The sequence below is a fragment of the Podarcis vaucheri genome, assembly GCF_965113315.1.
Source record: "Podarcis vaucheri genome assembly, chromosome: 2".
NCBI classification, from domain to species: Eukaryota; Metazoa; Chordata; class Lepidosauria; order Squamata; family Lacertidae; genus Podarcis; species Podarcis vaucheri.
Window position 1 is genome coordinate 102,834,886 of NC_138760.1, and position 12,348 is coordinate 102,847,233.

A 12,348-nucleotide genomic window follows, 5' to 3' on the forward strand; every position below is an offset into this window, starting at 1 on the left:
AACAAAAATAAGTAACAGCCCCCATTCCATAACAGCGATAACTACATTGGCAGCATGGTGACAAACAAACCAAAACCTCCACCCAAAACCACACCAATATAGGAACATAGGAAACTGTCTTATACTGAGTCAGACGGTAACGAGTCCATCTAGCTCATGCCTGTCTACACCAGTGATGGCCAAACCTGGCCCTCCAGATGTTTTGGGACTACAACTCCCATCATCCCTAGCTAACAGGACCAGTGGTCAGGGATGATGGGAATTGTAGTCCCAAAACAGCTGGAGGGCCAAGTTTGACCATCACTGGTCTACACTGACTGGAAATGGCTTCTCCAGGGTTTCCAATAGGGGTATTTCCTAGTCCTACCTGAGATGATAGGGATTAAACCTGGGACCTTCCAGTTGAACAGCAGGTGCTCTGCTACAAACCACCATACAATACTCCCACTCACTAACCAGAAAATAAAAATACAAACTCAAATACCAGCGGCCCCCTTTCCCTAGCCCAGACATCCCTGACTCAGAATTCAGCCACAACAATACAGCGTTAGTTTGTTTGTTTTTCGTCTCCCCCCCCCCACCCATCCATGTTAGTGGATATCTCTGCTGGATCAAGTTGTTCCAAACACTGGATTTCACCCATAGTGAAGGGGTACACAGAACAGGTAGGATTTCACCCATAGTGAAGGGGTACACAGAACAGGTAGTTCCAGACGATGCAAGCAATTTGTGGCCCTAAGAATCTTCAGCTGCAAGATCCATAAGACTTTCTTGACATTTTCAGAAGTTCTCCAGTTTCAAAAGTCAAGTTTCTAGTGTTTATGGCAGCAAAACTATTTGACATGTGATAAGGAGACTACTTTGACGCAGGTGGCGCTGTGGGTAAAACCTCAGCGCCTAGGACTTGCCGATTGTCAGGTCGGCGGTTTGAATCCCCGCGGCGGGGTGCGCTCCCGTTGCTCGGTCCCAGCGCTTGCCAACCTAGCAGTTCGAAAGCACCCCCGGGTGCAAGTAGCTAAATAGGGACCGCTTACTAGCGGGAAGGTAAACGGCGTTTCCGTGTGCTGTGCTGGCTCGCCAGATGCAGCTTGTCACTCTGGCCACGTGACCTGTAAGTGTCTGCGGACAGCGCTGGCCCCCGGCCTCTTAAGTGAGATGGGCGCGCAACCCTAGAGTCGGACGCGACTGGACCGTACGGGCAGGGGTACCTTTACCTTTTTAAGGAGACTACTGGATGGGAATACACTGTAACTGGAATCTTTTTAACTTCCTCCACTGATAACAATTTTAGTTTAGCATAGGAAATTTAGTTTCCTAAATTAATTTGGGAAATTCATTTTTAAAACTGCATGCAGCACTAACTTAATATATTAACATTACATACACACAGACAAGATATGCAGCTTAGCTTCAGCAATCTAACTCATTATGTTATTCTTGGGCCCTTACAAACAGTTCACCCATTGGGTTTCAAAACCAGTTTCCTATTGCACTGTTGGAACACATACTTTTTGTTGGAGGAACTAGGCATTAGCATTTGATCTCACTTGACTTTCAGAGTGTGTTAATTAATTCAGCTATATAGTGGCTAAGGTTATGATCCAGGATGGAGTGGCATACAAAGGATGAACAAGTTAAATCAGTGATGATAGATTGGGCAAGAGATGTATGACATTACATAATGTTTGAGGATTGGGAAAGATTGTGGAAGAAAGGGGTTAAGTTCACTGCATGTACAATGTTAAAGAAAAATATAATGAAAATGATGTATAGATGGTATTTGACCCCTGTTAAACTAGCAAAGATGTATCATAATTGTGATAATCTATGTTGGAAATGTAAAGAAAAAGAAGGTACTTTTTATCACATGTGGTGGACCTGCCCCAAGGTGAAGGACTTTTGGGAAAAGATTTATAATGAATTGGAAAAAAAATTGAAATATACATTTATAAAGAAACCAGAGGCCTTTCTTCTTGGAATAACAGGTTTGGAATTGCCCAAGAAAGATGTTAAATTATTTTTGTATGCCACAACTGCTGCTCGAGTTTTATTAGCTAAGAAGCAGAAAATGCAAGAAGTACCAACTGTGAAAGAATGGCAGATGAAGATGATGGATTTTTTGGAGCTAGCCGACCTGACCGGAAGAGTCCGCGACCAGAAGGAGGAGGAGTACCAGGAAGAATGGATGAAATTTAATGATTATTTAGTTATATACATTAAGTTAAATTAATTGGAAAAAACTTGCAATTACCAGATAGGCTTAGGATTTAAACAAGTTATGTGGTGAATTAATATGTTTAATGCTGAATTGGTAAGATAGAATGATGTTAAGTGATTAAGTTAAATTTATAAGAACTTTGATTTGGAAAACTGTTAAAATGATATGCATTGAAATTCGACTAGGGGGATATGAGGAAGTCACTTAACAATGTTAATAAGATTAGCTTTAATAGGGTTATGTTTTATGTTTGCTTGTTTCTTTATTTGTTTGTGTGTTTATAATTTTGTGAAAATCATTAAAAAAAATTGAAGGGGGGAAAAGGTTATGATCCCGGAAGAGGGCCGGCCCACCCATGAGACAAGATGAGGCAACTGCCTCAGGCAGCAGGATCCACCAGAGTAGCAGATCCTGATGTCCATCTTTCTTTCCTCCCTTGTTCCTGATGTAGATCTTCCCTCACCCTTTCTTCCCTGGCGGGGAGGAGGGTGTCATTTTGGGGCCTGCCTCAGGTGCCAAAATGTCTTGGCTATGAAGTCCCCAGTTCAGACGATGAAGCCCCACTCTCTCAGACTCAGCTCCCCCCTTGCAACAATCCTGCCTCTTGCGAAGATTTTCATTGTAATTATTAGAATTAGAGCCAATACGAAATTCTATTAAAAGAATTATTAAGTTCAAACTATGGTGGACCTTGGGGAGTGAAATATGACCCCTAAACCTCATATTGTCTATTGCAGCCACCATCTGTTTCAAGATTTGGGAGCTACAATTTTGCTCCCCGACATCTTAGTGGCTGGAGGTTACTGTGTTTCTGTTCTCAGGATTCTCAGAGAGCAGGAATAATTGTCCTCAGGAATGTTCACGCCAGTAATCCATGAAAAGCAAACATGGTGGCCAACAACCAACCATAGCAATGTTGTGGTGCACCATTGCTACTGATGTTCACTGCAAATTTCACCACTTTTTGTATCCTTCCCAAATAGCCGAAAGTGCCCTAAGTTCTGGAGCCTGTAAACTAGGGAGATAAAATTAGGAAAACGTTTTGGCTCAGATCTAATTCTAAATTGCACATGTCCATAAATTAGCACTCCTTCTAGTTGCATAGGATACAATCCAACACACATGATTACCTGGAAGCAAGTTCTATTGAATTCAATAGGACTTATTTCTTGGTAGACATGCATAGGACCTCCCTGTAGTGTTTCAATATTAAATTCATGCTGGGTGGACATATTGCTTATTGGATAGACAAATCACTTGGTGGTCTCGTCAGTTACAATTTACTCTTACTCAGCAAGAATTTACAACATTTCTTTCAGTCCCTACTTTGGCATAAGATCTGTCATAGTCAAGATCAGACTGATGGAGAAAGAGATGACAAACCATTTCAGATCAGAACTGACAGGCAGGCCCCTGCTGAATTCAAGAGAGTTCAAGGATTAACCGCAGGATTTTACGGTATAGAATTAAAACCTACATTAATCTAAAGCGTCTAATTATAGCTTCTGCACAAAGACTTTATGGTAACTATTTTCCAACTCTAAACAAATGTACTGCAAAGCTTTAAATCTCACGCACTGAGGTTGTTCACTTATGCACAAAAATATTCACACCCTCTAAAAGTTTTAATTTCAGACTCATGCTCCAGGGGGGTTATTGTTTTGCTGCTTTTGTTTTACTCATTTTCTTGTTTTTATCCTGTATTTTACTCTGTGAACTGCCCCGAGATCTATTGATGAAGGGCAGCATATAATTCTCATAAATAAATAAATAGTCATTAGTTGCCGTCACTTCACTACAAGAAACGGACACAGCACATACAGACCACACATGGAATGGAAATCAATGGTCAAGCTCATAACCTATATGCAACAAGTCCCCAATCCAATATCTGGCCTCTTTAGTTAAAAGGATTTTGGATAGCAAGACTTGAATTTGTATTTATATTTGTATTTTTATTATTAGTCTCTGGAGACCCTGTGGAGTGCAACACTGACCTAAGTAGACCTATGGTCTGACACTGTATAAAACAGCTTCATTTTTTATGTTAATTTATTAGGGAGGTAGCCATTTTGTGAATGGACACCCTCTGGGGCAGCATTTTTTCAGAGCAGTCACAGCATTCCCTCAAAATTCCAAGTTTGCCTATTGGTGATCCCTGGTTTACAAAAAGGGGCACATTTGGCAGATCCCCCTATCAGTGAGCAGAACTGGCAAAGGTCTGCCTCAGAATGAGGCTGCTTCATATATCCACATGCCCATTTCTTTTCATTGGAGTCATTTACTTCCATCCGAGTTCACAAAAGATGAGAAAACCTTCTCAGAGTGCTTTACCCAACAAGGAACAAGACAAAAGATCAGGTTGTGTATTAGATGCAGTACATATGTTCTATGCAGTTTCTAGACAATGGTCTTGCCTTGCATTCCATCAAAATCTTATCCCACACATCTCACGTTCCAAGAATATGATCCTGTGCAGCCACCTTCTCAGACCTAATTCTACAAAGACATGTAGGGTCGACTCCTGCAAATTCACCTGTGACCTTGCTTAGCCACCTAACATAACCAATGCCACCACAACAGCCATTGCTAATATTTGTTAATGTGCTTTAAGTTGGGGGTGGGAAACGTGTGTGTTCCAGATGATACTGAACTACAATCCCCATCATGCTTGGCCACTAATGATACTTGCTGGGGCTGATGGGAGTTGTATTTCAGTAACAACTGGAGAGCCACAGGTTCTCCTACCCCTGCTTTAACTGAAGTAGTCTCTCTGCATTTGCAAACTAAGCTTTACTTTTAAAGTACCCAATTAACTATATTGTTGGAGAGCCATAGGCACTGCTATATTGCAGCACACATGTGGACACACAGCAGTGAAAATTACCCAACCATCAATTTAAGTGGGGAAAATACGGTTTATATATGTCACAGGTGCAAAAGCAGGGGGGGGGAGATAAAACTAACACCCAATTGCAGCATCTCTTCTGAATTTTGGAGTTACATAAATTATTTTCAAATTCTGAGTGTCGCTTAAAAGTAATTGCGCTACTCTGCGGTAGCTGGTCTAACCCAACTGCGGGGAAGTGAAGAAGTCTGCATTTCTGTCTGTTCCAGATACAGATTCTCCCCAGTAATTAGGACACTGGACGAGGAAAGAGCACAAAAGCTACAAAAAGAAATGAAGTCATTTGAGCAAAAAAGGATTACTAGTGGCAAACAGCAAAAGACCGTATTCCAGATTAAGGCTTTCTGAAACAATCCTTTGTGCGGGATCTTTCCTAAGTTTCTGAACAAAGCTATTCGCCGGTATTCTTTCTTAACGCTTATTGCACAGAAACCAGGAAATCTGAAAATGCAAGAATTCGGGTAAGTCCTTCTTTTTTAAATGTCTGAAATTTGGGGGGCAGTTTTTAAAACCGTGTGTTTCACATCCATTTTTTCAACTGAAGAAAAACTCCCCCTTTTTGTTCTTAAATGCTTTTCTTTTTCTAAAACGTAGCTTTCATTTCCCGGCCCTGGTTAGACTTACCTGGGGAAAAGCACAGCAGCTGCAAAAAGGGGACGGGCGATGAAATTGATCACACTGTTATAGGTGAACCACTTTTAGAAACACTCATGCTAATTGTATAGAGAGAGACAACCTTCTTAATGGAGCTCCAGAGCCCCACGTTGGAAACTTCACATACCTTGAGGACTTCCATTGGCACTTGAGTAGCAGGAGGGAGACTGGCTGGGAGGCTGACGTTGATGGCTGGTGTCTGACTCAGCGCCACTCTCTGCTGCATGAACTGGGCTGCTTGCTGTTTCTGTTGCTGCTCTCGGCGCTCCTGCTCCTGCATCTGCTCACGCATGAGCTGCTGTCGTAGCAAAATCCGTGATGTCATACTGGAGGAGCTTAGTGGGGGCTTCGAAGCTCCAGGGTGCTCAGAGCTGCTGGGGGAAAAGACCAGAAGACACAGATAGTTCCATTACTCATCAATTGCATTGGCTGGACTCGGTAGACTTGCACTGGGGGTGGGGGAGACCACATGCGCCAGGGGAAGGGAATTTTTGTCAAAGCATAAATAGCAAGGGCTAAGATTTTTAACTAGTTGCTCGGTCAGTGGGTCTTAGCAGCCTGGTTATGTAAAATTCATACTTTTCCCTTTCAAGTTCAACTCTGAATGAATCGTTCAAAACTTAACGCACAGCTCTGATATGCATAGTTAAATACTGCTGCATGATAAGCACTCAAATGATTTTATAACCACTATAGTTTAGGTGCATGTCTCATAGAATCATTAGAATTGTAGAGTTGGAAGGGACCCTGAGAGCCCTCCAGCCCAATCCTCTGCGATGCAGGAATCTCAGCTAAAGCATCCATGACATATATATACATAAGTTCTATTTTTCTCTCCTTTCAAACAAGGTTCCTTTTTGTCAAAAAGTCTGGTGGTGGAGCTAACCATTTCAAAACAATCAAATCAACTGTGCAATCCCTATACATGTCTACTACTAAAAAAAAGGTTTGATTTCAAAGGAAATTGGGTATAGGACTGCACCCTAAATTACCATTCTGGGTCCCTTGTTTTGATTGATTTCATATAGTGAGGCAGAAATGCACCCTCACAGCTGATAAAATGACAAACATGGAAACTGCTTTTTTATTATTAATATTCTGCAAGGGAGTTATTGCCTGAGAAAGCCACAGTGCACATGGACTCTGCATGTATTTCTGGGTCATGGCCAATCACCATGAGCATATTTTTGACCTTCAGATACTTCTTAAACAACAACACAATCTTAGGACTACTGTAAATATTTCACCCTAAATCTCTGAAAAGACCTCCAGCAAACAAGCACACAAGTGCATTCTGGTCTAAATTTAATCTGCTGGCATATTGCATCAAAGCATATAAAAATGGAAGTAACCCAGTACCACACGTTGATTCCACAGCATGTAATCAAAGAAGCTGATTGCCACTTATGTGAAGGGGAGAAGTTGTGGGGTGACTTTTCGCTCACTGAACTGGAAAGTGAGTTTAAGTCTGCAGTCAAACCTTGGTTCCCAAATGCCTCTGTTTTGGAACGTTTTGGCTCCTGAATGCCGCAAACCCGAAAGTAAGTGTTACGGTTTCCAAACATTTTTTGGAAGCCAAAAGTCTGACACGGCTTCCACTTGAGTGCAGGAAGCTCCTGCAGCCAATCAGAAGCCATGCCTCGGTTGTCGAAAATTTTGGAAGCCAAATGGGCTTCCGGAACGGATTACGTTCAACAACCAAGGTTTGACTTTGTGTGTGTGTGTGTGTGTGTGTGTGTGTGTGTATGAGAAACCTTTATTGCGGTCTGGAGCTCATACCGATAAGAGATAAAGTATCGATATACTGCCCACCCCTAATATATATATATGTAATTAAAATAGAAATTTAAATAAGGGAGTTTTCAGAAGTGAACATTAAGTGAGCATTTCCACCTCTGCAAAAAATGAAGTTCAGCCTATGGTTCCCTTTTAATCAGTACAGTGGTACCTCAGGTTAAAGACGCTTTAGGTTACAGACTCTGCTAACCCAGAAACAGTACCTTGGGTTAAGAACTTTGCTTCAGGATGAGAACAGAAATTGTGCACCGACAGCGCTGCGGCAGCGGGAGGCCCCATTAGCTAACGTGGTACCTCAGGTTAAGGACAGTTTCAGGTTTACAACGGACCTCTGGAAAGAATTAAGTACTTAACCCGAGGTACCACTGTAATTACTTTCTGGGAACCATACAAATTTCTCAGCAAAGGTAGGTAATATTAAGGACCTCCATGGATTCTATCCCTATAGATTTTGCTATTGAAAACAAATTAGGATTCATTTCTAGGAGGGAAAAGTTGTGTATGTTTTGAGAAAACCCCCAAATAGGGACAGAAATTGTTAAGAGTGCCCCACTTGACATAAAAGATAGACAAACAGAGCAAAGTCTCATCCTCCCCAATTAACATCCAGAGCTGTACATTAACATATCTAAATAAGCATATTTCCATTCTTCGCGTCAATAATCTGTAGTTTGAAATGTGAGTATTTCAAGACCAAAAAAAGTTTAAACCTACATTTCAGACCGAACTATTTTTCCCCCTCCAACATGCCGCCCAAATGGATGGGGGTAGGGGTGGGGAATGATGACCATCTTGCTGTTTCAGGCCTGTCAGGTTGAAACATTCCCAGGGAGACTGATCCTTTTGATAAAACAAGAGAAAAAACCTTTGCAGTGAAACTAATGCAGCTGCGGAATAATCGCACTAATTAGCTGCTCAAGAGAAGTCACTGACTGTGATACTCACAGAGAAAAGGGAATACTTTCAATTAAGGGCGAAGTGTTCTCATATCCTACAATGCATCACAGGGAATCCCTAACTTTTTAGTGGGAAAGTTCATACCTTAGGTAAAACAGCTACTGATTTTCATCAAAAGGAAAGAATTAGAACAGAGAATGCTATACAGTGGTACCTCAGGTTACATACGCTTCAGGTTACATACGCTTCAGGTTACAGACTCTGCTAACCCAGAAATATTACCTCAGGTTAAGAACTTTGCTTCAGGATGAGAACAGAAATCGTGCTCCGGCGGTGCAGCGGCAGCAGGAGGCCCCATTAGCTAAAGTGGTGCTTCAGGTTAAGAACAGTTTCAGGCTAAGAACGGACCTCCGGAACAAATTAAGTACTTAACCCGAGGTACCACAAATCCCCCAACAAGTACCATCTTCTTGTATCCAGCCCAGGGCGGGGTGGGGAGAAAAAAGTGTTGCTTAATTTTACGTTAATGTTTACAGAGTGACAGATCTAGCATCATCACCTAGCTCAGCCTTTCCCAACTTTGGGTGTTGGACTATAACTCCCATCAGCCCTGCCCACTGGTTCTGCTAGCTAGAGAAGATGGGAGTTGTAGTACAACAACAGTGGCGGGCCCAAGGTTGAGAAAGGCTGGCCTAGCTATTCACCATTAATTAAGTTGAAGATCTCCCTCAAGCAATTTCAAAACCTACCATACTCCCTTTCAAAAATCTGTGTTTTATATAACAACTTCAGGAGCAGAAGACTGTAAGAATGTGACACGTTGAGGCAGTTTTGCAAAGTTGATAGACACAAAGGTTGAATAAATAAATACTGTAACAGTATTTATTGACAAACAGGAACGTGTCCAGAGGAGGGCAATCAAAATGGTCAAAGGCCTGGAAACAATGTCTTATGAGGAACGGCTAAGGGAGCTGGGCATGTTTAGCCTGGAGAAGAGGAGGTTAAGGGGTGATATGATAGCAATGTTCAAATATATAAAAGGATGTCATATAGAGGAGGGAGAAAGGTTGTTTTCTGCTGCTCCAGAGAAGCGGACACGGAGCAATGGATCCAAACTACAAGAAAGAAGATTCCACCTAAACATTAGGAAGAACTTCCTGACAGTAAGAGCTGTTCGACAGTGGAATTTGCTGCCAAGGAGTGTGGTGGAGTCTCCTACTTTGGAGGTCTTTAAGCAGAGGCTTGACAACCATATGTCAGGAGTGCTCTGATGGTGTTTCCTGCTTGGCAGGGGGTTGGACTCGATGGCCCTTGTGGTCTCTTCCAGCTCTATGATTCTATGATTCTAGTAATCTAACATTTTGACTGTTGCACCTTGAAAGATTCATAAACTGATCCCTTGTCCAAGGACAACCTCCAAAACATTTAAACACAGAGTATGAAAGGGAAATTCAAGATTCTAGGCAAACTTGTAACATCAGAACCAGTTTCATATTTAGGGAATGCTCCAGAGCAAATTTAGAGAGGGGGGAAAGGGGGCTGCAATGGTAAAAATTGGCCCTGCTCTCCATTCTGCTGTCAGGTTCCTTCCATTAGTGGGCAAACAGCATGATATCACCCTATGAAAGCTAAATGAATTTAGCTTCCATAAGGTAAATATATAATATATACAGTAGGGTAAATATAATAATATGGAAACTAGCTTCAACACTTCCCAAACCTATGGCAGATGTTTAGGTGGTTGGTGCCGAACTGAATACCCAAGAAAGATAAATTGCCCTTCCATAAATTGCAGGTAAATACTACCAGATTTCACATTCTACTGTCAGTGGAATAGACTCCCTTGGAAGTTGGTACGCTTTCCTTCATTGGAGAGGTTCTTAAGCAGAGGTTGGATGGCCACCTGTCATGAATGCTTTAGCTGAGATTGCAGGAGGTTGGAGTAGGTGACTCTCAGCGCCCTTTCATAGAATCACACCACATCCCCTGAAATGCAGGGATCTTTTGCCCAACGTGCTGCTCAAACCCACAACCCTGAGATTCAGAGTTTCATATTTTATTGATTGAGCTAAACCTGTCCAAAAACTGAACCTTGCTTACGTCTCCTCTTTTCCTACATGATCCCTAAAGCAGGTTTACACAGAAGTCAGTCACAACAAGTTCAATGGGGCAGTGGTCCTCAGCAAAGGGTTATCAGCTCCAAATGCAATTCTATTATTATTATTTTCAGGTGTAAGTAGTGCCATCATTGCTCCAATTAAAGCATTGTGGTGGTGGTTGCTACATTAGGTGCTGCTATCCTTTGGTGACTCAAACTCCAAGAACTGAGAAAGAATGGGCACCAAGATTCCATTTGGATCCAGATCTGGCACTTCAAAAAAACCAGTATGCTGCAGTCCAAATAATTTTTAGAACCTGTCCAATTTGGATCAGGTTCCGTGTGTGAATCCGCTTTGTAAAAATGAATCTTTCTACTTACCCCATTAACTAGTATTATGGGGGGGGGGTGACAGCTGCAACTTCCCGTCTCCCCCCCCACCCCCTTTTTCACAGAACTGGGTGAAATTTACAGACATAATAGCCCTCACAGCCTGCCACACAAATAAGCCCCAAATTATTTTGCTAGACATATTTTAATGAATAAATACATAAAAGAACCATCTATAACTTCGGCAGAATGGTATTGAATTTGAAGGTGTGTTAGCCCCCTTCCGAGAAGATGGATCCTGACAAATTTCAGAACTGGGGACCCTTGAACCAACCCTGCTTCACCTTGGACAAGCGCAGAATCCCTCTAAGGTGCCCCACTTCAGTTCAGGATTTGGGATTTGTCAGAATACACTGCACACGCTGAGTTATGCGCTGTAGTTATTGAGGCTGGGGATCAGCGGCAAGCATCAATGCGCAAGAGGCCTCAGGTTTTTAACCCTACATATAAGATTTTATGATTGCTACCCTCCCTGTTAAGTGTGTGTTCTGTAATATGGTGGGCCCACAACTTACGCTCACTTTACATACATGATCACAACCTTAATGTGTGGGGCAGGTGTGTTTCTGTGTAGGTAAATAAATGGAGAGTGGGGAAAACCCACCATTGCCTGCTCTCCAATTATTTATTTTCCTCACATCACTCAGTTGGTTAGAGTATGGTGCTGATAATGCCAAGGTCATGGCACCTTCCCTGTGGAAAACCCTCCCTTCAGATGCCAAGGAGATAAAGAACCACACAACTTTTAGAAGACATCTCAAGGCAGCCCTGTACCCAGTGGCATAGCGTGGGGGGTGCCAGGGGTGCCGGCCGCACCGGGCGCAACATCTGGGGGGGGGGCGCGCTCGCTGCCTCCGGAGTCGCCGAAGAGCCTCGGGCGCAGGCTGTAGCAGAGCCGCATGTCTCGCGGAACCGACGAGCTGTGCGCGCGTCTGGGCTGAAGGCGCCCGGCAGGCAGCGGCTCTCAGCGCTCGCCGCGGAGGACGTGCCAGGCAGCCCCTCCTCACAGCCCCGCCTCCACCGGTGCTGCTGCAGCTGCTGGGCCGTTGCATTTTCCTTGCCTCTCTGCCCCCCTCCTCCTCCGGGCAAGCGGCGTCGTTTGGGCGGCAGTGCCAGCGGCAACTCGCAGGTTAGGGGTTAGGGGGGGGCGCAAATTACTTGCCTTGCCCCGGGTTAGGGGGCGCAAATTACTTGCGTTGCCCCGGGTGCTGACAACTCACGCTACGCCGCTGCCTGTACCGGGAAGTTTTTAATGCTTGATGTTTTACTATGTTTTAATATATGCTGTAGGGACGCGGGTGATGCTGTGGGTTAAACCACAGAGCCTAGAGCTTGCCGATCAGAAGGTCAACGGTTCGAATCCCTGTGACAGGGGATGCTCGGTCC

At 43.3% G+C, this 12,348-nt stretch overlaps 1 protein-coding gene across 6 annotated transcripts in view; it reads right to left on the reverse strand.

The window, feature by feature from the left end:
• The window catches only part of MITF (melanocyte inducing transcription factor), a 143,584-nt gene that overhangs the window by 40,486 nt on the left and 90,750 nt on the right, over positions 1-12,348 (reverse strand). For 4 of the 6 annotated variants that reach the window (XM_082210096.1, XM_082210094.1, XM_082210099.1 and 1 more), the window contains exon 2: positions 5,908-6,154. In XM_082210096.1, the coding sequence (XP_082066222.1) occupies positions 5,908-6,154 (247 nt within the window). The remainder of the gene's footprint in view (positions 1-5,907; positions 6,155-12,348) is intronic. The other 2 variants (XM_082210095.1, XM_082210098.1) reach the window with 1 other exon arrangement.